At 39.2% G+C, this 26,901-nt stretch overlaps 1 protein-coding gene across 1 annotated transcript in view; it reads left to right on the top strand.

The window, feature by feature from the left end:
• Positions 1–26,901, top strand: part of wwox (WW domain containing oxidoreductase) — a 158,013-nt gene that overhangs the window by 25,388 nt on the left and 105,724 nt on the right. The window contains exons 6-7 of the mRNA XM_028044352.1: positions 17,345–17,433; positions 24,576–24,761. Of these exons, the coding sequence (XP_027900153.1) occupies positions 17,345–17,433; positions 24,576–24,761 (275 nt within the window). The remainder of the gene's footprint in view (positions 1–17,344; positions 17,434–24,575; positions 24,762–26,901) is intronic.

Raw genomic sequence — 26,901 nt, 5'->3', positions numbered from 1 at the left:
AAGATATTGCGAATGGTTGTTGAAAAGTGGTGTCTTGCTTTATTGCTCTTTTTTGTTCTATAATGAGTTACCTTTAGCTTTAAGATCTAGAGGTCATTTGGGGTTAAAAACATTCTTGGGCCGTCCTCTTCCGTATATATCCCAGGTGAGGCATTTTTAATGCTTTAGTTTTTTTCATGGGGTCTTTCAGTCGCTTGATGAATTTGTTTTTTGTTACTTGACGAGCATTTCCAGGGCCCTATGTGCTTGGCAATTGCAGTGCCAAACGTTACAATAAATTAGGCTACTTGGAATGCTGCCAGCTTAGCATGAGCATGATTAGGATGTAGCGTTGGCATGAGGCCAGCAGCTCCTTCCAGCTCTCTGATGACCAATCCATGCAGGTGCAAGTGAGCCACACGTCACAGAGAAGCTACTACTGCTGCTACCAGCTTTCTCCATGGAGGACTCATGCTGCCACTGCTACAATGAATCACAGCACTTTTACTATTGAAGTTTTGAACATGCTAACTACAGCTGGGGGAACTGTCATCCTCCATCACAACTAAAGGGGAGTACATGTGATCCCAAGAAGAACTTTCCAAACATATTTTGGCTAATTTCTAAAGTCTAGAAAAGTTTACAGTCAACAATAAACAACTAGTTCAATTTAAGTGAATTTAATAACCATACATCCTTTTGCACTTGTCATCTTCATGTAAATTTAAAAGTTGCTAGTATCTACTTGTATATTTATATTTACAAGCGGTGTAGCAAACTACCTAATAAAATGTAATTATTTAACCTAAATAAAATGTTAAAAAGTTAATGCACCGGCATTAACTTTTTCCTGAATACATGTGCATCTATGTGATTTTGTTAACCTGCCCCAATAATCCTTGAAAAGAAATCTCCATTTGGTTTCAGTGATTGACATGGCGGAAGACTTGCCAGGAGGATAAAGGCGGGAACCGAGTATGAGTGAAGCGAGGGCTTGAAGTGGGAGGGAGGCCGGGTTATGTGGGGGTGAGGGGCTCAGATGCTCATGTATTAAATCACACGGCGGCCCAGGGGTCGGATTCATCAGGACTGATTCAGAGCTATTGAGTTTGGACTCCATCTCCCATAAATCCTGGCATGTGACGCTGATGGATGTGGGCCATAAAGCCTCCCGCTCTGACATGTGGAGAGTAACATGGGGAACCATGGGAAAATGTGAGTGCTCCAGGTTAATGTCAACGAGGCCTGGGAGTGAAGAGGGGATGATGGAAAGGAGGACAGTCAGGTACAGCGAGGGATGAGAGGTGTGGAGAAAAGGGATTGAAAAGATTGAGTGGGCTGAGAGCAGAATGTGAAAAAGCAGAGTATTTGTGGAAACTCTGAGAAACTGTTTGCTGTGACATTAGCTCTAATTCAGCTGTCATCATGCTTGTTTAAGGCCATTCTGCTTGAAGTATTAAAGCGTTAATAAGCCACATACAACTATTAATCTGCATGAATATATCAATCTTATAATCGATCAGAAATCAGCCTGAAGGTGGGATTCTTTCTTTTCATTTGAACCATTTCTGTCTCAAATTTAGAGAAGCAATGGAATTTCTGAATGTTTCTTTACTATCACTCAAAGATAATTAAATTTTGCCTAAGGATATTAAGAAAAAAAAAAACTAGGAGCAAGTAATTAATGTAACTGATCATACTAAAGTCTTCTTGCAAGAGATTAACTACATAAAAAGAGATTCACAAATAAATCAAAACAAAAAAAGGCACAACTATATATATATATATATATATATATATATATATATATATATATATATATATATATAAATAAAGGCTTGGAGAAAAGATGATATATTTAAAATATATCATCTTGTGAGTGGAGTGAAGTGCAGTGGTGCAGTGCAATGAATAATGCAATGAAATCAAAATATTTTTCCCATTTTCCAAATGTTGATGCTAAGCTGCATCTTGTTTAGCCTCTCTTTGTGGAAGGCTGTGTGTTTTTGATCCTTCTGTGCATGACTTTGTGGGGTTTGATTTATGATCAAGATAAATATACCTCATTAAAAAAAAAACATATTATTATTATAATAGTCCAAGCTATAGAAACTGCAGAAACTGACTAGACAGGAAATGGAGAGACATGTACACTTCCTCATTAACAGAGCCCCACTTGGACCATAAAGTGCCATCCCACTGTGCTTGAGGAAAATACCCTGATTATGGGGGTTAGAGGGGCATTGCTGCCCTAATGAAGCCTTCCACTGCAGTCGTTTATGATATTGGTATGGGTGGTATAGTGACTAGGCCTATGGGATGCACCAACTTACGAATGGACATGAGATAACATTTGCAGTATATTTGTTAGGACAAGAGAGCTGAGGGAATACATGCTCACGACTCATTTGGAGGAGTCAGTTTTACAAAATTGCGGCTAAGGAAAATGAGTTTTTATGAAGAGTCAGGGGAGAAGCTAATTTAACAAAGACCCAAAAGCTGTGAGAGAGGTATGAGGGTATTTGTATGCAGTCTGGCTCTGTTTTTCTTTACCTTGCCATCTTCCCTGTGTTGCTTCTTCTATCCGGCTGAAGAAAAAGGAATGATTGTGAGTAATATCACTTATCATTATCCTGTTTTTGCCTTTAATTTACATTTTAATGAAATGATATATCAATAAAAAGATCTTAGTTTGTTTAATCTTCCAGAGAAAGACTGTAATCGAAATTTGTTGAGATTGGATTTTGTGGGTAATCTGCATATTTTTATGACTTTGCTGCCAAATGCGTAAGTTTCCCTATTTATAGACTTACACAGACAAAAATGATTGCCTTTTTCTCCAGCTCTCTTATGGAGTCATGAAAACTGTGTATAAAGATGGAAAGAAAAAGTATGAGTATGGAAAAGATTTGCCTTTTCAAACTTTATCTACTGAATTTGTTAGAATATAAACATCAGACATTTTTAGGGCAAACTATTCCAGCAAACAGAGATCTGTTCTACACTAATTACAAATGAGCCCCATAACAGAGGACGTTTGGCATGAGGCATATGTAGCATTTTATATTTATTTTGTGGGGTCAAGGAATGAGAATCATCTCGTCTAAGTCTGAGGCCATGGTTCTCAAAGGATGGATTGGTTCAGTCTCTGGCTGGATGAGTGGTATCTTGGCTTCTTTTTCACAAGTGATGGCAGGATGGAACGGGTGATTTATAGATGGATTTGGGTCTTGTATGCAGTAATGCAGGTGTTTCTCTGATTTATTGTGTTTCACTTTATTTATTGTTCTTTCTATAGTTAAGCCCTTTCCTATTGTCATGGCATATGGATAACGACCAAAAGAGTCGCTGAAAACAAGCGACTGAAATTAGATTCCTCTGACAGTAACCAAAGTCATTCACCCCTGGCCTGTTGCCAAGCGGGCCAGAGACCGCTTGAAAAATAGGAAGCAGACTTTAGCAGGGGTCATTCTGGGTAAATTCAACCAAAACAAACACGCAAGTCTAGTGCTACCGGGAGAAATGGCCTGTCATCTTATGCTTACGACAAAACAGAAATTCTTCACACAGCTAAAATCTGATGCCACTCCATTTTTGTTTACATTTTGTGAAGAAGGGAGTTGCGCTCATGTCTTCAGAGGTTGTTGGTGCTGTGACACCACAGGTGAGGAGGTGAACAGGTTTTTCAAAAAGTTTGGTTTGATTAACAATGTGCAGTGTGAAAGTGAACTGCACCAGCTGAAAATGTAACAAATGTTGCAATTTTGGTCAATAATAGAACCAAGTCTACCAGACTCAAGAAATTTTAGTGCTGTGCTTGACAACAAAAGATTTGGTTATCAAGCAAATTTTGCATAGGAAGAAAATACATCTTTCACTTATTTGCAAAATGTTTTGACATTTCTTGATTTTAAATTGATATTTAATCCTTCTCTTAAATTGAAACTCTGCTGCCACATTTTGTTTGTCTAAAAACCTGCCTTACCTGGACCTAAACATGAAGCATTAGACTAAGTTTGTGGAGCATCAGGTCCTGTTGCAGCCTTGAAGTTTTCATGCTGCCTGTGATGCATCCCTGCTTTGTGTTGTATGTGTGTATTAGGATTAAAGGTAAGAAATGTAAGGTGTTAAAATATGCAGCTAGGACACAGCATTTTTGATGTAAAATCAGTGTCATGTCTCATTTTTGTTTCATCTTTAATATTTGCCCGACCCTCAGAGACATGAAAGTTCAATGCTCGATGCGTTGCCAATGAATGCCTCCCAAGTGGTAAAGCAGGTATTAGCTGAAATAACAAGAAAGGATGCTTACTACCCTGCCACTCAAGGCATTTGCTCTGCTGAGGTGGCTTAGTCTTCATTAGTGCAGACATAGCCTCTGCATAGGCTAGCATGAGTTAATGAATGTTATCAGATCATCGCGTACTTTTCTTTTATGTAGTACTTATGTAAATTCAAACATGGTGTCTCTTGAATTATGGATCTTGTTTCATAGAATCTTTCAACATGTCCAAAAAATCTGCAGCATCCAGGTGAAACTGTAAAGTACATAAGCATATGTTGCGTCTTTAGATGCATTGGATGATAATGCTACAATGTCATGGAAAGACACATGCAGAAAAGTGCAGCATAGTATGAGAGCTAGACTTGTTTTCTTTGAGATTCCGAATGATATTACAATTTTCACTGAATTTCCAATGGCATTTATAAAAACATGTCTAAACAGCCCCCAGATTTTCTGAAAACTTTGGGAATTTGAGTTTGAAAGCATTTGGAGTTTCATAAGTATTTCAAGACTTTTGAGTCATTTGAGACAAACAAAATATTTTACTTCTAGTCTCATTAAGCAGTTTGAGTTTGAAGGAATTTGAATTTATTTTGATAACCTTAATTATATATTTTTTGTTGTATTGTACATACCTTCCAGTTTTGTAGTAGCATTCTACTACTTTATTTTGGCTTTGATAAGCAGAATTTAATTTTAAGATAATCTAAAAACATAAGTACTTTTCAAAGTCCTTACAAAAGCTTTGGATGATTCTTATATGCTAATCCCCTTCCCACTCTCTTTTATATCTTCTCTTAGCTTCCTAATTACTCACTTCTTTTGTCCCTCCCCCCAACATCACCACAGGAGCTACCTGAGGCCCTCATGTCCACCTCATTTATCACTAGGGTTTGATTCCTCTGCTCCAAGTAAGCACAAGGATAAAAAAAAGAGTTGATGTGGAAGAGTAAAGAGTCCTAACAAACCCTCCTCTGTACATGCTCCTTCTTTTTTGCCTCCCTTTCCTTCAACGTGTGAGGGAGAGATGAATGCAGGCAGTGGAATTAATTGCACTCTGTTACTGAAGATCAGCAAGTTTGCTCAGTTGGCGTGCTGATCTGCCATATGGCTGCCCACTAGGTGAACACTTTGATTAATGTTGCCCACTCCCTAGTTTTTTTTCTCTCCACTAATATTTGATTCTGATAACTGAACTCCTGTTTCTGGATATCCATGTTCAGGTTTCTTTTCTCTGCTCACCTGAGCCATCTGTATTTGCTTGTGAAGTTTGATTTCCACTCTCCTCCTATCTTTGTTGCTTTTGTACGTGTTATTTCCCAAAACCTTTGAGCAATCTGTTATCATTGTAGGCAGTGTTGGGCGGCAGTGAGATTAGAGAAGGGAAGAAAGGCCAGAGTGTTTGTGTAAGAGAGGGATTTGGACCTGTGGGTACGACTCCTTCACACTTGATTAGGCCCCTTGTGTGTTCAGTGTTTCTCTATTAACTTCCTTAGCCTGTTGTCTTCTTCTGTGTGCAGTGACTGCGCTGTAGCCCAGAGGTCTTAGACACACAAACACACCAACACAAGCTATGCACACAGTCAGATAGGACACTGTGCTCGGGTTCAGGCAGTAACAAGGAGGTGAACAGATGCCGGAGTCACAATATCAATAGGGCTGACTGTGGGTAATAATACCTTAGCACGGTTCAGCCATAAGACAGCGCTAACTAGAGAGGCAACTCTCAAGTGGAACATTAGCTATCTGCAAATCACAGAAGGTAGCAGTGTTAGTGTGTGTGTGTCGGGTTGTTTCTGGCCTGAGGACTCCCATTACCCGTCAGAGAACCAGTTTCTGCTGCAGGGGTGCGCTGGGAGGGTGTCAGTGCCACTCTCGCTCTGTGATAAAATGTTCTTACCTGGGGTCACAAGTTCAAGTTTTTCCTTTCCTCCCCTGTCTTAATGAGGCAGCGATGGAGCGCCATGCAGACATCTATGTAGAAAGATCTATTATAATCACACGGGTGCTTTGTTTTCCCTCTGTTTTATGGCCTGTTCCTGCCGCTCGTCTGTCTTGGTCTTCCTCAGTCTTGTTAAGTGCTGCCATTCTCCTGTGTTTGGATGTGGCCCAGAGGGCCCTTAGTGAGACCAGGGGCTCTGAATGAGGTGCAAACCCCAGCCAGCGGGTGCCCACAGTAGGCTGCCAGTCCCCCTAAATCTCCCTGATTACCTAAGGTGGCTTCGGTGTGATGGGGGTGTTACAAAGGTGTTGGGCTCTCTAAAGAGGCTGATTGAGATGCAAATGGAGGCCATAACTCAGAGGTAATGCAGACCTGAGCACCCTTAGCCTCGTCCGTTCCTGCTCACCTCACTCTCTCATCGTTCCCCATTTACTCCAGGATAGGAGGAGGGACTGTTATTGTCTCGAGGTAAAGTTAGATATTTATCATAGCAGAAGAGAATCACAGACTTCAAGGGAGAGCCGAATAGAATAACAAAGTACAAGGGTGCAAAAGGATTTTGTTTTTAGTAGGGAAACAGACATAGGTAACGCACATGCTGCAATATTTGAGCACAAATGGAAAACACAGCTGCGGACACCAAAATGTGCTTGTGTTTCTTCGGAGGAACAGATGGACACAATAAAGTGTGAGGGACTCTGGGCTTTGCCAGTAGAAAGGTGGAGTGAACCGGCGAGGAGGAGGGGAGGAGTAATTGCGCAGTCCTTTGCTGAATTGTTCTGTGGATGCAAATTTAAATCCCTCCTATTATTTTAATAATCTGCCTTTTACTGCTTGTGCTCGGATCATTTGTTTGCAAACCAGGTTATTTGGAGAGGGAGGCTCGGGGGTAATTTCATGCTTTGGAGCATTTATATCTATAACTTAATGAGGAGAGGGCCTGTTGTTTCCTGGTAATACACTGCTAGAGGGAAGCAAACTTTTTATTCTTCGTTTAGGGTACTGTTAGAGGGCAATAACGTGGGATTACTCTGATGGAATTAAGGAGCAAACTGAGGAGAGGCCTAATGCTGCTTTGGGTGATAGACCAATCTCAATACCACTCTTTTAATTCAGTTTTTTTAAGGCTACAGGATGGATCAGAGGAAATTGGCTTTTATGTTTGGCCATTACATTGCAAAAGTAATCGTACCCCTTGAACTTTTTCACAGTTTGTCACATGACAAAAACAAGCTTCTGTGTGTTTTATTGGGACCAAGTTATCGAGTTATTTTTAGCCTCTAACTTTGACTTGACCAGGAATAGATACCAATTACTAATCAGGCAATTGATTGCTCTGTACTTTATTTAGTGGTATCAGAGAAGGGGGCTGAATACATCATTATGCATCATTGTCCTCACACTGTATAATTATACACCACTTTGTGTGGGCCCGTTACATAAAATCCAATTAAAATAAATATTTGTAAAAGTTTAAGGGATGTGAAAGTTTTGTAAGATATTGCACAGTCTTCAGCTTTAGGTGCTCTGTGCCATTTTTCACATTTTCATATTAATTCACAACAATTTAAATGTCTCAGGATTTTTGATTACACAGAATTTTGTTTCCTTATTGACACTCTGTATATGGATGGCTATAATTTCAGCCTGGCGTTCCAATACAAATTTAATTTATCCGAAGTTTAAAATGTTTACCTGGAAGACAAAAGGAAGACACTCATGTGAGATCATCAACATTGTTAATGCAGTTACTTCATTCTTTGGTGCCAGAGCTGTTGTTGGACAAGGTGATGGTAAAGATAGCTTCCTCTGCCCTCCGTCTTCTCTGCCATGGCTTCGTTCCTCAGGTTCCCTAGTGAAGGACTTTTCTCCCAGCAAATTTAATCAGACTGCATGAATTAAAGTAATAATTTAATTTGTTTACAAGGCGTCATTTGTTCTCTGTCACTCCTCGGGTCCGTTGACAATCTTCATCTCGCTGACCTCCGGCCTTTGCTGAGGTCACGTGATGCATTTATTACATTGTTGTACGAGATGTGTTTAGGCTAATACTGGGCGACGAGACACTGAACACCATGATGAGATTCTTATTATTCAGATTTGTGTGATACTTTAGCAGAATGCATAACTGTGTGACCTTATCATCAAGCAGAGAAGATGATCTAAACTGTGCTCTAATGAATTTCCTTATGAATCTGAATTAATAACAATAAATGTATCAGAAGGTGACCCCTGCTTCATGTCCATTGTTAAACAGGGCCTCTCAAAAGCATTTACAGCCCTTTTGTCACATCTTCTCACATTACAATCATAAATTTAAATTTAGTGGAATTTCATGGACCAACACAAAGTGCATATTCATAAGGACAACAATGAACATTTTTAAATGAATAAAAAAGTCTGAAAAGTGTGGCATATGTGTGTACTCTACCCTCTCACTACTTTTTAAAGCCAAATTTCAAGTTTAACTGCAATTACTATAGACAGAAATGTCTGCTGATTCTTCTTTACAGAATGTTGCTAAAGTGATCACTCCAATTGGTTGTGCAGAACCTACAAACATAGGACCTTGAATGAACCATTGTACTATGTGTGTGCTTTCATCTGAACCAGTCCAGTGTGACTGTTTGTTCAGGGTGTTTAGTCTCAAGTCTTTTGCAGCCTCTAACAGGCTCTCTTCTAGTATAGAGCCTCCCATCACTTCCTTACAGCTCTCCTATCACTGCTGAAGAAAAGCATCCCTCTGCATGATGCTGCCGCCACCATATATTGTGTGTTCAAGGTGATATTTAGTGGTAGATTTAATCCACATGCAGCATTTTGCATGTTGGCTGAAGAAAGGCCTCATCTAACCAGAGTATTTTTATTCACGTTTTCTGTTCCCCATAAATTGCTTATGACAAACTTTAATTGAGACTTAAAACTTAAAACAGTGTCTGTCTTCGATGAAGGCCAGATCTGTGGAGTGCCTAACTAATTTGTATCTTGTTAGTGGATTATCCACCTGTGCTGTGGATCTCTGCAGCTCCTCCCGAGAGCCTCACAGCTTCTTTCCTGATTTGAGATTAGATTACCAATGAGTCCCTTTTAGATCAATATACCAATAAACATCTAACTTCAAACCCACTAACTGTTTTTCTCTTAATCATTTCACATCATGTAAGGTTACATGTTTCTGTCACCGGGCTGTGTGTGCTTTTAGAAATTTGTAATTTTAATATTTCACAGTTGACTGTGTATGAATACTTTTGGATCCCACTTAATCCTTCTTCCATGCACGCCACTCATGACTCAAGACAACAGAAGAAAAAAAGCCTTTATTTTTCCAAGAAAGAGATAAATACGCAATTTCTTGTTTCCATTGAAAACATGAAAACCCGTTCGGACTTTAGGATATTTCCAAACAAAAGAGCTTTTAATCAAAGTGCACACAAGACCCTGAGGAGGGTGAAAACATCCCTTCATCAAAAGGTCTATTTCACACTTACTCACATCAAAGGTCTCCATGTTTCTTAATTGCAAGATTCTTTTCTTATTCAGTTATGTGATGCTCATGTTTTCATATGGCTGGTTTGAGAGAAAAAAAAGTAGCAAATCAAAGAGGCTTAATTTATTATCTCTGAACAGTGATGTGTTCACCACCGCGGTGTGTGAGGAAATGTAAGCTTCTCTCTCAGAGCTGTGGTGTTGTATCCGGCCTTGGGATATAGAGATGACGATACAAGTCGGGAATGTTTTAGGAGAAAATTAAACGGTCTCAAACTAGCAGGTTTAGATAAAGCAATCACATTACTGCAGCACTAGAAAAAGAACAAATTATTTTGTAGTCGAAAGAGCGGCACTTTATTGCTGACGCCTCTAAAGAGAAAGTTGTGTACCAGAAATGCGCGCGGCCTGGGTGTTTTTTCTTCTTCATTGTTATCTAACCTCAATGTAATCAGCCTCTAAGTCTGTTCGTGCTGTTCACGCCAGACGCTAAAGTCCCTGCACAGAATTGCAAAATAAGTTGGGTGTAAATATGTAATTGCTGGCGCTTATTCGGAGATCTGAAATATTAGGGAGCAATATGGATCGCATTAAAATCCTGGTTGTTAGGGGGATCGGTTACACTGAAGACATGCGGGAAAAATGTGCACAGTCTGCGAATCTGGCGGAGATAGAGCGGTCGAGATGAGGGAGGGGAAGACGGGAGCAGGAGAGGGTGAGGAAATGGAGGAGAAGAGACAGAGAGGAAAAGGAGAGAAAGATGAAAATCTCTTGATGTCTTTCTGAGAACATAGACACATTATTTAAATCTCCATCTCTTTTTAATGTAAATGTGATCAGGCTCTGCCCTGGGTGAAGGAGTGAGAGAAACGAAGTTCAGGCAGAATAGGACACACACGCAGACACACACCCACACACTGACAGACATCAAAAACTAAGAACCATGTTAGCCTTGAACATGGGGTGAAATTAATAGAGGACTTTTACAGAGAAAAACACTTTTTATTGCATTCATTGTTCTTTTTTTTTCTTTTAAAGCACAGTGGTTGGTGTACAGTGTGCAAGTTTAGGTGTGTGTGTATAAGTTTGCGTGCGTGTTTGTGTGGAATCTGATCCCTGCTGCAGGCCCCCTGGCCCTGGTCTGTCTGCATCCGAAAAGCAAACTCTGCAATTATGATGACCGCCCTGTCCTTTTCATTCCCCATCTCTGTCTCTCTCATCTGTCTGTCCTGAGCGCCATCCCTCCCCTCGCTTCCTCTCCCTGTCTTCATCTTTGTCTTCACTCTGACCCATCTCTTTTGATAGCTAAATAAATTAGCCCTAATGGTGAATAGATCAGGAGTTATTTCTTCAAACTTTATTATGCATGACTGAATTTAAAATGCTTAAGGTTTTTTGTGCGCTATTCATGTATCTACATTTATTGTCTGGTGGGCAACAGTTTATGTACATGTCTAAATAATTTGTTTGTGAAATTTTAAAACCAACAACATACAAAGATAATTTTGGAAAAAAAATATGACAAAAATTAGACAATGTCTCTTTTTTGGTAATTTAAAGTAGTTTAGCGCCTACTATCTCTGATTTACATTGAATTTTAATACACAAGATGGGTAATTTTGCTGTGTCCTCTGTGCTCATGCTGGAGGAAAAATATTGAACATATTTATTAATAATTATAAGTTTTGAATAAAGCTTTATTGGTTTACCGATTAAGTACTTTTTCCTTGATTTTTTTCTAGCCAAATAGTCATTCTGAGTTTTTCTTTTCTCATTAATTCATTCCTAATTTGCTAAATATTTGGTATGCACGCTTTTATGCATAAATAGCGAAAAACGTCTATATTCTTAATTTTCTGCTTGATTAAAAATTAACATCTCTGTCAACTAAACAGCAGCTGATTTTTTTTTCTTGGTTTGGGTCTGAAACAGGAAAAGAAACGGAAGAATTAAAAACACAGGTGTTGGAAGCAATACTCTGAAAGTAAGCAAACATTGAACGAGTTGGAAATTATATTTGACAGACATGCTCGCAGATACAAGGTGTATTAAGGTTCAGACTATAATATTGGATTCCTGCAAAAACTAATAAAACTAACAGTCTCAGGTTTGGGCCTAAAACTTTCTTAAAAATTGTCATATTTTCTGTACTACAGCTGAAATTGTATTTTATGATGTGTTTAATTTTTGCATATATTCATTTATTGTTTCCTTGATATTTTTCTAAGCAAGTTTTATCACCTGGAATTTGCTTACGGAATGTTTGGGCAGGTAATATTAAAACAATCTGCTTAAGCCACCGTCTGGCTCCTCTGTCATGAGAAAGTTTATATTTGATGATGTATGACTTGAAAACCGATTTTAATAGTTTGCTATATGTCTTTATTATTAACTAACTACACGTTTTGTACAATTTAAGAAAGTATAAATGATCTGAAGTCACTTATCAGAGTGACTTCTAAATTTAAGTTGATGAACTTAAATTGATAAAGCTGCAGTTTAATGATACATTTCATTTGATTTTATAAGCAGAAAACCTACAAATCGTGAGATATAAGACATCAATAGACCAAACATCTCATTAGATTTGTTTTTAAAAAGTGAATGAATTATTTTAATACACATCCGAGATATGCACTTCAATACCTGGATGATTACAGTCGATGTTACTGCTCTGTCTTGAAGTATGTCACACTCTAAACTCAGAGCAGATTGGTTCTTGGCAAAAATGACCATTTAAAAAGGATTGATTGAATATATGTGTGATCTTTATCTGCTACATTCTCAGCTGCTTTGTGCTGCTTTCATGCTATTTCACATATTTCTCACATGGACATTGATTTTATTATTGTGACATAGAATTTTGGACTCCAAGGAAAAGTTGCAAAAAACAATAATATATACACTTTAACTTGCTTATCTTGTTAAAGTTTTAGCTAAATCTTTGTTTGGTTTGCGATCAGTCTAAAATTTAAATAATAATGGTGTTGAAAAATGTTGAATTTGACTTTGTGCAGAAATTTGCACAAAGCTAATAAACACCTGTTCTTCGAAAACAGTAAGTTCAATTAAAGCAGATATAAAATTGCATTTCTTTGATAACTTACTGTAAAACATTAAACATATTAATAACCAGCCATATGCTAACATTTTCTTTTGCAATTTTTAAAATGTAAAGTCCATGAGTTTTTCCTTTCTTTTGAACTGCCTTTCTGTCTGCAGTCTCTGCTTCCTTATCAGGTTTGACTGATCTGCTCACTAATTGATGTGCTGCATTCATTACAGTTATTAATGCTCTGTTTACTAACACGTCTTGCCCTTTGCATGCCGCTGAATAAGGATGTCAGTGAGCACTTAACCACAAGCTGGCCCTTTTTCTTCCCATGTGAGTCCTTATGTGCGTGTGAGGTGCACGTTCGGGGTATCGGCACGCCTTTCCCTCATTCTTCATGTTTTTCATCTGGAAAATCATCCCATGTCCTTCCTTCACCTTTCCCCACATCTGCCCCCACACTTGCTTGATTTGTAACTTGATTTCAGGAAAGGGAAAACCTGTAGATTATCCTGCTTTCATTAGGGGGGGAAAAACCCAGTCCGTGTCAGAGAAAGAAGAAATCAATTTAATACAGACTTAACTGGAGGAAATTGCATATTCTGCCTGTATGTGCTGAACAGGCACTTTCTCTTCCTCACCAGAGACCTGCCTCCCTATTAATTGCACTGTGTTTGCGCGTCGGAGGGTGAGGAAATGTGTGTGCATGCGAGCATTTGTTTATTTGTGCGTGTTTGTGTCTGCAACGTGCAGAACGTGAGGGTCCTGAGTTTGCAGGGGTGTGTGTTTGGCCTCTTTGTCTGCTCGGAGGTCAGCTCTCCGGCCTGCTCCGGAGCACCCGGACAGATGTTTCTTCGCTTTTAGCCGGGGATGCGCACACACACACCACACGTGGTATGTATCCATATTTCTTTGTTGTTGTGTGGTTCATGCATAAGCACAAGTGCATGTGACTTAGCCAGGTGGAGAGGAGATTGGTTGGTATTTATGAACAAACGTCATAATTGTGACAGGATGATATACGAGCTGCACGTTCCACAGTTCTCCCCTCCTTTCTTTTCTCTTTTTTCGTTTTGCTAAAAATATATCAAAATCTGTGATACGAGTCTTAAAAGCTGATGGCTAATTTAGCGGGGTGTGTTGCAGACAAGGTCACGCCGATCTGAGTTTCCCTGCGTTCCACCCTCCGAGGCCTGTTCTAATCTACGGAGCAGGAAGAAGGGCTCAAAGTCATTTCTCTAATTGCTTTTATAAGGTGCCCTTTTCACATGGTCTCTTCCCTGCTCATTCACTTTCATCGCATTTTCAACACCTTTTCTCTGCACCTGCAGGTTAAGATACACCCATGCTACACTGCTCTCACTTTAAAGCGACATTAGAAGTATTCGCAGGAAGTGAAACTAGTTATAATTAGTAAAATATCAGCTATATCCTTCCAACCAACAAAGGAACGAAAAACAGCGCAACGCAGTTAAAACCACAAAAATGCTACATTTTTTTACCTGATCGTGGCTGAGGAGATTAACAAGGATTAGCGGGGTAAGTGTTTTGTACATATGGAGTACTTTGAAGCCTTTTAAAGATGCCTCTGCTTTGGTGATCCATAAGAGGCAGCGATGTGGCGAGCGGCACAAGGTGAGGGTAGATGGAACCAGGGGTTAAAGTATGAGAGTGAAGCCTGAGAAGGATAAGGGGAGTGTGGGATGAGATTGAGTCCAGTGCATTAAGACAGTGTATTATTTGGCGGTTCCACTTGCTTGCGTCCATTAGTGGTGGCTGCTGTGCTATTAAAGGGGTCAGCGAAGTGTGTGTGTACCTGTGTAGGTGTGTGTGTTTCAGGAGTTAGCAGAGTGGTCCAGTGTCTTATTGAACAGGATGAAGCTCCCCCTGCTTTAATACATCTTCATTTTATTGGATTGGATGGCCTCAGTTATAATTGTATTAGAGCGCTTACCCGTCTTACGCTACCTTCCACTCCTTCTCCATCTCTCTCCACAACAGAGACCACATGCCATAGGGAAACACCAGGGGAGGCTCTTAGGATCTCAGCCTTCTTGTAGGCAGAGGTTAATAAATTGTTGCTGTAGTTTTCATCCTTCCTACAGGTAAAAGCGAAACATTTACAGATTGTTGTACTGTAAGTTGGATGGCTGGAGATGAGAGATTGCTTATTCGTCCAAATTCTCTTCTGATATTTTTTTAATGTGTAGCCATTTGGACAATGTTTGACAGAGGCAAGGTGGAAAATTATTTATATTTCCAGGCATGATTTTTTTATTTGTCTAAAAGTTTAATCCATCCATCATAAATCTATAAATGGACCTTTTCTATTTATAGTTTATAAACATTGGCCATGAAGCACAGAGAGCTCTGGACATTAAAATCTCAGAAACCTGTGTAGGAGCCCTGCAGTTTGTTTTTAGATGATGCGTGCGGCTCTGTAGACTAAAGCCGGTTCCTGCGGCTCCCTGAGGGAGTTACCCAGAGAGACAGAAGCATCCCTTGCTTCTGTCTTTCGTCCTTGAAGGGGAGAGAAGTTGTCAGGGTCCTCATAAAAACCCTGAACGATTGTATCTCTGTGATCTGCCTGTCTTTTCCTACCCTTTTTTTTCTCCTTCTCCTTCCAGAACCTGGCCATCTGTCTAATTGTTCACCTCCATAGCTTTAATGCTTTCTACATGCTCCCCCCTCTTCTTTCCAGGCAATAAACTTTATTTTCTTCGCAAGACTTCAGTCTGCAGGGGGAGGGTAGGCAGGCGGGCAAAGCAGGCTGCTCACCTTCTTCCTGCTGGATTTGCTCCAGTGGACCCCCTAAAATCCTCCCTCTCTCCTTCCTTCGTTCTCCCATTTCTTCTTTTTTTTCTACCACATCTCCAGAGGAGAGATGTTCGTCAAGCTGACATTTGCTCTCATCTTCTCTGCTGGCCATCCACGCATGAGGAGCTTTCCTGTTGAGGAGGCCTTCCCAGTGACCTGTTAATTATCAGTGTGCATGTCCTGACCTTGTTTGGAGAACCTTTGCACGCTCTTATGCCAAAACGTTTTGTAGTGTGATTATAAACAAACAATATTTTCTCTTTTATAAAATAATACCCTTTCCCTTGAGTTTGTGGACCATGTGAAAGTGACACGAAGTATAAATGCATATTGCACTTGTAAGTCATTAAATTAGACAGTTGTCTCCTCTCACCTGTGATTACTGCTGTGTGTGGATCATATAAGCAGGTACCCTATAATCATATCTATAATAGTCATAATCAGCCCTTTAATGTTCTGTAATAGCATCCGTGTAATGGTATAGAGTGGCATCAAGAGAATAATTCAAGCATAGCTAATGGTGTGATGGCATGGTTTTACCCTTGAGTCACAACATTGCGTTTGTTGTGTGCATGTGGGAGTGTGTGTGTGTGCCTGTGTATGCATGTTTGAATACGCCCCGGGGCAGTTAAGGTGTCAGTAAAATGCCTGAAGAACCCCATTTCTTAACCCTTTGTTGTTTTCGTTGTGCTCACTGCTCCGTAGAACGTCCTTGCTGGGAGTGTCATGTATGCTTAGCTTTGCAGGGAGACATTCCCAAGTGATGGTCACATACAGGAGCTCATATCTGTGAAAAAAAAAGGCTGACAGCAAAGCAGCGGTGATGCCGCTGGTGGCAGGGTTGGGAGCTGAGTGCTCTTCCGGGTGTTATGCGAGCTGATGCCGTTCCTCAGGGATTCGGAGCGCTGCACAGGAAATAGTAGAACTCGGAGAGCAGAGTGTGCGGGATGCTCAGTTTCACTTCATGCTACGTGCTCTACTGCTAACACATGTCAAGGTCCCATGTGAGCTTCCTTGGACTTAGCCTGTTTATTAAAGGCTTGTACTGATATAAATGAAGGAAGGTGGAAAAGACAAGAGAAAAGAGGATCTCTGTTGACACATTGACAAACATGGTTTTCTGCTGTTTTTAAAGAGATGTGGCCCTGCAGGCCTGCATGTGTCTCAGCTGAGGCCTCTGGCCTGCAGCAGAGCGATACACTGTGATAGAGAGGATGATGAATATTTAGCTTGAATGCAGCTATGCATTCATTTCTTAAGTCATTTATCTTTTTCTTCTCCGCCCCTATTCTCAGCCTGTCTCCCAACATATGGCATAAGACGGGCCACACACACACGCACACACACCCCCACACAGGCTATACGTACAGAGTTCCTTAAGTCTTTGAAGTCTTCTTAGAAACACTGTAGTTTGCTACAGTGGTTTCAAGCAAACAGAAGAAATGGCAATGTGAAATGACTCACAGCGACTTACGTTTCTGTTTCATTGACTAGTTCAGTTCACATAATCTCCAAAAATCCAGACACAAAAGATGAGTGGGAAGAAGAAAAACTCTTATACAGCCTGTCCCGTCTTTCACATACATGCACTCAAAATGTAGTATATTTTAATTCTCACATTCAGCTGAATTATTTAACCGAATCTTGTTTTATTCCTTTTTGGCTTCTAAACTTTTAATTTTTACATTGACAGTAATGAGACAATGAATTTTTTGAAACATTCTGTTGTATTTTTTCTTTCTCTTTTATTTTGCAATTATGTATATTTTTTTTCTCTCAACAGCACAAAGCACGAGTAGAGGCCATGATGTGTAACCTGGCTTCTCTCCGCAGTGTCAGGGAGTTTGCAGAATCTTTCAAGGCCAAAAAGCTGTGAGTATAAACATACGTATTTGTTTCTGAACTTAGAAAATCTTCATATTCTTGCAAAGATATAGATACTTTGCCTTGCAAAAGTATTTATATCTGTTGAACCTTTCACATTTTACTACTTTACAGCTACAAATCTCTGTGTATTTGAAGTGATACCTGAACACAATGAACCATTGTGATTGTGAGGTGGAAGGAAAAGGATATATTCTCCACAAGTCTTTTGCAGCCTCAGGTCTCTTTAAAGATTATCCTGTTTTTAGCTCCATCCGTTCTCCCAGGGGATGACGGATTGAACAAAGCTCTCTGAATTGTTCAAGCTTTAAATATTATTTTATAAGCCAGTATTGATTGCTTTGAATTGTATTTAGGGGTGTCAGGGTGAAAGGGTTGAATGTAAATTTTATATTTTAATATTAAAAAAAAAAAAAAGCTTGCAACAAACAATGTGACAATTTCATGTTTAGGTGCGACACTTTCCTAGTCTATCATAAAATCTCAATATAATTAATTAAAGTTGATTTAAAAAAAATGAGAAAGTTCAAGGAGTAATAGTACTCGTGTAAGCAAGGACAATATTAATAATTTCTTTATTCATGTCTATTATTTTAGGGTCTGATTTTTGCTGACATTTGGACTCAAATCATTACAGTATATCAGAACTGTGGTTCAGACTCCAGCAAATCAGATTTAGAAGTTTTTCCTCAGTAGTTCTGGACTTAGAGGAATAACTAATCCATGTTAATGTATTAAGGACATAAACAGTGTATCTAAATCTGGTGTACTTAAGGGACATCCTGAACTTTACTGATAGACACCATATGGACATAACCCCAAGAGTGAGTGTGTGTATTTGTGTCAAATTGCTTGACATTGGTTGAATGCTTTCCATCGCTCATTTTGTCATGGTCAGCTTTTACGCCTTGCGTCTTACATCCGGCAAGCAGGCGTTCCGTTGCTATTTTGGGGTCGTGAATACAGTTATCTGTGCTGCTCATCCACCTGCAGGTCTCAGTAGGACAAAAGAGCGTGTGTGTGTTTGTGTGTCTGGGAAGGGCTGTTGGTGTCAAGGGAGCCCCTTGGGGAGAGGCAGGGCAGCCATCGCCCGTAGCAGCCCTGGGGCAGGGTATGGCCATCCAGGGCACGCGTCTTGGGTCACGGCCAAACTCCATGGTTACGTTCTTCGATCTGTGTCATATACTTTTATTCCAACTTCTTCTTGTATTTGTATCTCCTTATAATAGCTTAATTCATACATTTCCTATCGTCCCTTTCATTTCGCTATGTTCAAATTATCTGTCTACTGCCAGTTTTCTCTCTTTCTGTTTCTCATGTTGTCTCTCAGTCTCTCTTTACCTCAGTATTTTGGCAAGGTTGTATTTCTTCATTAGCCATGCTGTTGGAGGGGCGGTGGGTAGTGGGGGACTCCCAGGGGACGTCAGAGTACATTAATTCTCATCAGAAGGCGAACAGAGCAGAGTGGAGGCTGGGAGCTCTGAGCTGTGAATGGCACTGGGCAGCTGTCTGACTCCACCAACACTCTATTACTGCACGTATGTCTTCAGGCATAACACACGGCGGAGCCACAAACAGTGGCCACATGCGTGAGCATACTTGCACGCTCAGACGACTGTGCACGCACTGTTTGCATGCGGACACAAGTGCACGATAATGCTCCTACAGCGTGTCATTGACAGGTGAAATGTAATCAGAGTCTTTTTCTTTGCGTTGCCTCGTTTCTCACTCTCTTGCTTTTAAGCGCTCCAGTCAGTGGCTTTCATGCTGCTTTGTGTTCCATTGACCCCAATTCTGCTTTAATTGCCTGTCCTTTGAAATGAAATTACCTGGATATTGATATTGTTGAATGCAGTGCGATTTCATTGGGATGTAATTGATGAAGGACGCTGCTGACATAAATGCTTAGTACAACTTCTGCTTCTGCAGCTCGTAATTAACACAAGCTCCGTGTGCTCACCTGCATTCATTTTCTTTACTTTTATTTTTGATGCCTTGAAAAAGTCTCCATACTGCTTGAAAGCTCAAATGGTTTTTTTGGGATTCTATATGATGGACCAACACAGCAGTGCCTGATTAAGAGAACAAAAGAGGATGTACAGTTATTCTTTTTTTAACAATGAAAATATTGAAAAGTGTTGACATTTATTCAGCCTTGTGAAGTCAACACATTACCCATTGACCTGTCAATGGGTAATGTGTTCATGATGCTGTTTGTTTACCGATGTGCTACAAACTCGTGAGGCCTTCTCAGTATATCTATACATATTTTTGAGGTTAAATTACAAACAGGTGGAGTCTGTTTATCATACAGCTGTGGAAAAAAATTAAGAGACCACTGCACTGAACCCTATTGAAAACCTCATGGTTCTTCCACCAAATATTGATTTCTGAACTCTTCCTGAGTTAAAACATCAGTATTGTTGTTTCTAAATTAATATTAATTTGTTTTCTTTGCATTATTTGAGGTCTAAAAGTGCTGCATCTTTCTCGTTATTTTGACCATTTGTCATTTTCTGCATATAAGTACTAAGTTTTTGCTTTGAATTTCGGAGACATGTCAGTAGATCATAGAATAAAAGAACAATGTTAATTTTTTTTTCAAATGTAAACCTATAAAAAGTAAAATCAGATAACTGATCATTTTGCAGTGGTCTCTTAATTTTTGCCAGAGCTGTTTGTGTGCCCTATTGTTTAATTTAAGACTTAAGGATTCAAATGGGATGAAATAAAAATACATACATTACATTTTGCTGGCTGATAACATAAAATTCCAGTAAAATAAATAAGTAAAATACATTAACAAGGTTCAAAGGTTATGAAACGGTTGCAATTACATTTCCTGTTCTTTGGCCTATAATTTTCCTTACTCTATAAACATTAACTTCTGGTTCTTGGGGAGAAATATGGGTCAGAAAGAGTCTTTACTTTGTGTGTGCGTCCAGTTTTCCTCATTTCAATAAAGTCCAGTGTTAATGACTGCTTGTCCAAACCTTACTCACACAGGCAATCTCTTCCTGCTGGCCTACATTACCGAGGAGGTCAGGGGTCACACCCGCGGGGGTTATTTAAAGTAAATATATAAACATATGTGTCCCCGTCTGGTAGTTAACACCCTCGTTTGACCAGCGCTGAGATTGCACCGCGGTGCATGGTGTTCTGTGAAGCCTTAATGTGGAGAGAGGGACTGTGGTATGCGGCAATAGGCCTATTAAAGACATTCATTAGACCTGCGCTTATGAGAGAGGGACTAACTGGTGGGCAGTTGAATTAACAGGCCTTTTACATTACAAGCAGACTCACCAGAGCCACATTTAAGCTCTGTGTGTGGGGGGAAGCTCTCTGCTGGCCAGAGAGAAGTTGGTTTATCTGAGTTTTTGATTAGAAATTTGTGATCTTCTCTGAGTGACAGACTCTGTTTTGTCCCTTTGTCTTTGCAGAATAAGGTCACAACATTGAATTCCTAAGAGGAGTTACTGGAAAAACTATTAGTTTACAGTGAACGCTTTAGTGAGGGGTTGAAAACTTGGGTCAGGAGTTCAAGCCCGTGGCGTTAGTATGAAGCCCCTTGTGAGCACACTGGGGACTGAGCCAAGAGCTTTGCCTTGTTTTGCACAATGATACTGTACTTCATACTCTGTTAGACAAGGGAACGTCAAGTCAAAAGCAGCAAATTTAATTTGCCATCTTTTAAGCAAATAACATTTTCTCACTAGACCTTGAAATCACCACAAGTTTTTACTGCTCTGTTTCATTTTATCTACAGCATTAAGCATTCATAGCCCTTCAACTCACACTTTGTAAACCCATATAGACTTCAGTGTGTTGTACTGAATTGTATTCTATTTGTTAGACTGACACAAAGTAGAGCATAACCGTGAAGTAGATGGAATATGATTGTTTTCAAAATCTCACACAAAGACTGAATACATTTTGATCCAGTCCTCTAAAGCCTGATTCCTGAAAATAAAATCCAGTGGAACCTTTAAAGAACAAATGACATACAAGGAATCATTCAAAAATACCAACTTACCAAGCATTTAAATGCCTGTTTGTACTTGCCTAGAGCAGCTGATAAACCCATGAATCTCTGGAGGAGCTATACAGGTCCACAGCTCAGGTGGGAGAATCTGTTTTCAAGACAATTGTTGGTCATGTAAAGCAGAAATGGAAATGGAAGCGTGGCAAAAAAAAGAGAGGATTGCTTAAATTATTTCCATTTCTGGTGTGCAACAAGTCATGTCTTTGTGCTCAAAAACTAACATCGGCCCTCACTTTTTTGCCCTCAGTCCAGCTAAATAAAACTCGCCCACAGCTGAAAATTCAGCATGATCTTTTTGAAAAAGCCAACTCATTATTTTTGATGAATATCCACTTCAGGAGATTTTGGTCACATTTGAGGATCCACCATTTTGTTTGTCTTTTTAGGTTTTAAAATAAATAAATAAATAAATAAAAAAAACCAAAACAAACAAACATAAAAAAAGTAAAAAAACAAAACAGTGTTTTGCAAATAATTGTGAAATAATTATGTAAATTAAAACACTATTTTCTACCTAATTAAAAGATAAATAGATCTAAGGAAATATTACAGGCACTTTTAGAGTCATTCAGCTAAAACAACAACAGCTAAAATCCTTCATTTCTAATTAAGTATACATGTAATGTAAAAACATTAATTTCTTTTATTTGAAACATCCTTCTTAAGGTTGCCACATGCTTAAAGAAGTGTGATTTATATCACTAAATTTCACATAGACTAAATTTACTGATATTTTCTAATGTTCCAGTGGAAAAAAACAAAGGAGAAAATAGGAACATTAACATTTTAGTACGTTTTTTAAACATTAACTGAAATTTATTGTGACTATTAATCAAAATTATTATCATGACAATAAATTTTTTACGGTAAATGACAAATGGTACCATAAACACCCATACATGATTGTTAGCCGAAGTTATGAAGAACCTCTGTAGAAGATCCAAAGATCAACTTGTGGCTCAAGAGCTGCAGGTTGAATATCTTTGGTTTTGATCAAAGCATTCTAATGTGGCAGAATGGCCCAGTCAAAGTTCAGAAATAGATCCAGTTGAGTACTTCTCCTGAGACTTTAAAAATCTGACTGATTTTAGCTTATTTTGCAAATAAGAATGGACTAAAATGTCAGTATCTAGAAGTGTACAGCTGATAGAAATTCAGCTGTAATTGCAGCAAAAAGAGGTTCTATGAAGTGTTGACGGAGGGCATCTGAATAATGGTGGATGCCTCATTTTTTAGAATTGTATTTGAAAACTGTTTTGCAAAACATGTACTAATTGTTGTTCACTTTACAGATATACACTGCTTTGTGTTGGTCGGTCCCATAATATTCCAATGAAATATGGCAAACTTTGTGCTTGTAACTTTAGAAAATGTTGATAGTTTCATTGGGTGTGAATATTTTTCCAAGGCACTGTACTTACTTGTGTTTTGTGGCTCAAAACAATTGAGTTATAGACTTCTTTGCCTTGCTATATTTTGGGTAAAAACTTAAATGTCTCACTGCTGGTGTGTTGAATATGTGCTGAGGTTGGCATTCTCTAAGTTGACTCCTGCCTAGGTTTGTGCTCTTTAATGAACCTAGTGTGTTCAGAGGCCTGAAGGTGATCGTACAGTATAGTACTATGTAATAGCATGGGATGGCTCATTATAGAAAGGCATAACAATTCACACATTAATTTTCCAGCATCCAGTTTTTAATTAATCCAGTAGGCAGTCTTAAACACAGGGTACACAAATTGCCTTCGGCCTCATAATTAATTCTAATGGAAGAAATTAAAAATTGGTGGGGTGTGTTTGGATTGTTCGCTTGTGTTACTGTGCCTTTTGAGCTCGCTAGAGCGTCACTGTCACCGACAAGGATCTCTCACTACCTTGACCAATCCCCTTTCTCTGCCACGAGGAGGTGGATCTGCTCGCCCACTCAATGGAAATCCAAAGCACATGTGGGCCGCTGAATAAAATCAGCTGCTTTCAATATCATGACTTCAGAGAGCACTTGATTTTATCTGCTTTGTCTTCTCCAGTCGATGTGCTGGTGGATTTGGTTTCTCACGGTAGCTGTGCAGATGTTGTGTTGAAACACTTTATTTCCATCACGAGTGTGTTTAAATGATTGAAGAATCAGTTTCCATTCGTAGCTGCTCTTGGAATCCAGCCAGCTGGAGTCAGTATCTACAGTAATTGTGTAGCCATGGGGAGACTCACTAGAAACCTCTGTATAATCCTATCATTGATAATGATGCTCCTCTGCAGACCAATAAAACCTTCTTTAATGGGCAAATTTCAGATTTTTGAGCCGACAAACTTAAAATATCTTAAATGTGTGAAATAAATACAACACAAGTAGCATTCCTATTTTATTTGAAAATACATATATAATTTTAAAGTACATTTTTCAGACACAAAAAAGCCATGGATCCATGCCTCTTTAAAAACTAAACGACACTACCATGTGTGAATAGGAATATGTGGAATCACAGGACGTGGCTTCCTATTGATGTAAAAAGGAAATAAGTTGTTTCCGTGACAAAAAAAACAACTTTCTAATAAAATACGTAGAGTGGATTTGTAGCTGGTTATTGTTAACACTGAAAACAGTGGGAGTGAGCACTCCTACATTCCTTGAAGATCGTGCCACATAGAAAGGGTGGTTAAGATTTGTGAAAGTAAACACATCAAAAATATTTCACCACCCACTGATCTGAGAGTCGGGTCTCTGTCTGGGATCATCCTTATTTGGCTACTTTGGCTGCATTCTCAAGTGTCTTGTTTTTATTTTTGTTCTTTCCTACTTTTTTAAGTAGCTCTGGACATGAAAATAATGTTTTGTTATGAACAATTACAAACAGGAACACATTTGAAAAAAAAAAGTTACAAAAATGACAAAATATGTGCTTTTTTTCCCAGAAAAATACATTATTTCTTTCTTTGTTTCCACTTCTCTTACTATTCTTACTTTATCTTATACTTTGATAATCATTCTTTTCATAGTCACAACTTGTACGTATATCAGCTTATTCTGATCTATGCTTTGCCTCTTTTTCGTCTCTGTAAAGTCAACCAGTTCAAATTGTTTCTTTCGCCACAGTCCCCTGCACATTCTGGTGTGCAACGCTGCCGTGTGCACTCAGCCCTGGAGTCTGACAGAAGATGGCCTTGAGTCCACCTTCCAGATCTGCCATCTTGGTCACTTCCTCCTTGTGCAGTGTCTTCAGGACGTCCTGCGTCGTTCAGCTCCTGCCAGAGTTGTAGTCGTATCCTCAGAGTCACACAGGTAAAAACTTGGTTGGTAAATAAAGACAATGATCACACTTCTGTCCTTAGATATTTGATCTAGGGTTTTCATTTGACACTGCTGACAACTCTGTTTTATTGGAGAGACAGTTTAAGAATGGTTGTGATCGGAATCACACTTGGGATCAGATTCGGACACCCTTTGTTTCTTTTCTCATTGGAACACCAGAAATATATATATATATTTTTTTAACATGGATTTATACTCTCATTGAAATATGAGAAAAAGCATTAAGGTAAACCATGCTAGGAGGAAGAAGGATATCTTACCTGTGAACTTCATGATAGTGTAGGATCATCTTTAGGTACAATCAAATTAATATAATGCACAATTTCAGCTAATTCATTTCACAGTATTACCGAAGGTGCCATTAGGGAAAGTAAACCTCACTCTCGCTGAATTTTACAGCATTTCTAGCATTCACAGTAAAGCTGCAGGAAAGTCTCTCAGATAAAGTTTAAGCAGTAATCTCCCAAAACTACCCTGTCTAATCTCCAACCCTTCAGCTCTGCTCTTGCTGTTATAACCGCCACAGTGGCTAGTTTTCAGGACAAATTTGACAGATAAGACTTACTGTGTATTGTCAAACATGACAGCCTCAGTCACTGAAACTCATTTCCTTCCCCATGCTGTCACTATGAATCAAACGTATCATCAGCTTGATGGATGGACTTATCAGCTAAAATTTACTTTGATCAAGTATCTGCTCCTTTCTGCCTGACCCCCGCACTCGCCCTCTCTTTCTCGCTACTTTCCCCTCATCTATTGTTCTTTAAATCCATCCCATTGTTAAACAACTCTACTCCACAACTGTGCAGTAGACAAGCATGATATCTTGCAGTGATCGGTGAGCCCAAGCCCTGAGCCATGTGTTTCAGAGTCACTCTCTTTCTGTGTGCAGCATTGATTCTGGTTTCAGTCAGTTGGACGGGCCAGCGGTGATTGATTGGAGCTCTGCAGAGTGACCTGCGCAGTTGAGAAACATACAGTTATTCTAGCAAATCTACTATAACAGCATGACTCGTATGACTTGCGTTTTACAAAGCATGAAAGGACAGGAGCAAAAGTTTGATACATTCTTGAAAAAAATAAGAAAAATAGCATTCAAAGAAACTTTCTAGAATAAAACACATCCCGAAGAGAGTATTTACAGCATTTGTTGGACTGAATATATGCAATATTGGGGGCCTTTTTTTTGTCTTGGGATGGCAAGAACAAGGGCAAAGTTCTTCATCAGTAGAATATTTCATACTTCACAAGAGTTTAAGTGCAGAACCTCTGGGAAATCCTCATAAGGTCCTCCCAATGTAGCATTTTTCAGTGTAGTAACTACACCTCCTTCAAATTTAGCAAAAATCCTAAAGCTGTTGGAACAACTTTCTTCAAGAATATGTGTCATCTCTGGCTGGGTCACCTGGAAGAGGGTGAATGATGTTGAAAGACCCGAAACACCCAGTGATTCCCATTTAGTTTTTTTTAAATAGCAGGAGGTTTTAAGTAAATGAATGGTAGACGCTCTAGGAAGTCACAAAATTGTTAGTTATTACAGCAGACTAGTGCAACACAAATGTCCTAATCAGCACAAAAATGTTTTACTAAAACATCCTTCTTCCTGTGTTATCTCAGTCCCTGGACCTAAATTATGTAGACAGTTCTGTGAGTGAGTTGAACAGCAGGGTGTGTCATGAAGATTTTAACAATAAAGGTGCTTCTTTTTTAATGTGGCATATTTTACACCCTCAACATAAAGATGGGATTTTTTTTAACATTGTTCAGTGTGAGATAATCGTTCAACTGTCATTTTATTGAAAACTTAAATATTTTATGCAGCGTGTGTATTTCTAAAGTCAGGACAGGCATGGTAACGTACACTCTTCCTGTTTCTGCTTCCCTAACACATTATCTTCACCTTCCTTCCTCTCCTTGATGATCAGCGGGGGATTTAACTCCCTCAAAGGGGGCTTAGCCAGGACCAGAGGGAGTTGGTTACACACTGAACTAGACCAGAAGAAGGAACAAATTTAGACAATATCTCATCGCACATCTTCCCTCCTATACACCTCATTCCAGACCTATATTGCATCCACTGAAGTTGCTTCCTTTTTTGTTTGTGTTATTT

This window comes from Xiphophorus couchianus, chromosome 2, assembly GCF_001444195.1.
Source record: "Xiphophorus couchianus chromosome 2, X_couchianus-1.0, whole genome shotgun sequence".
NCBI lineage: Eukaryota > Metazoa > Chordata > Actinopteri > Cyprinodontiformes > Poeciliidae > Xiphophorus > Xiphophorus couchianus.
The sequence above is the reverse complement of the archived record's forward strand: the minus strand, read 5'-3'. Positions and strand labels throughout refer to the sequence as shown.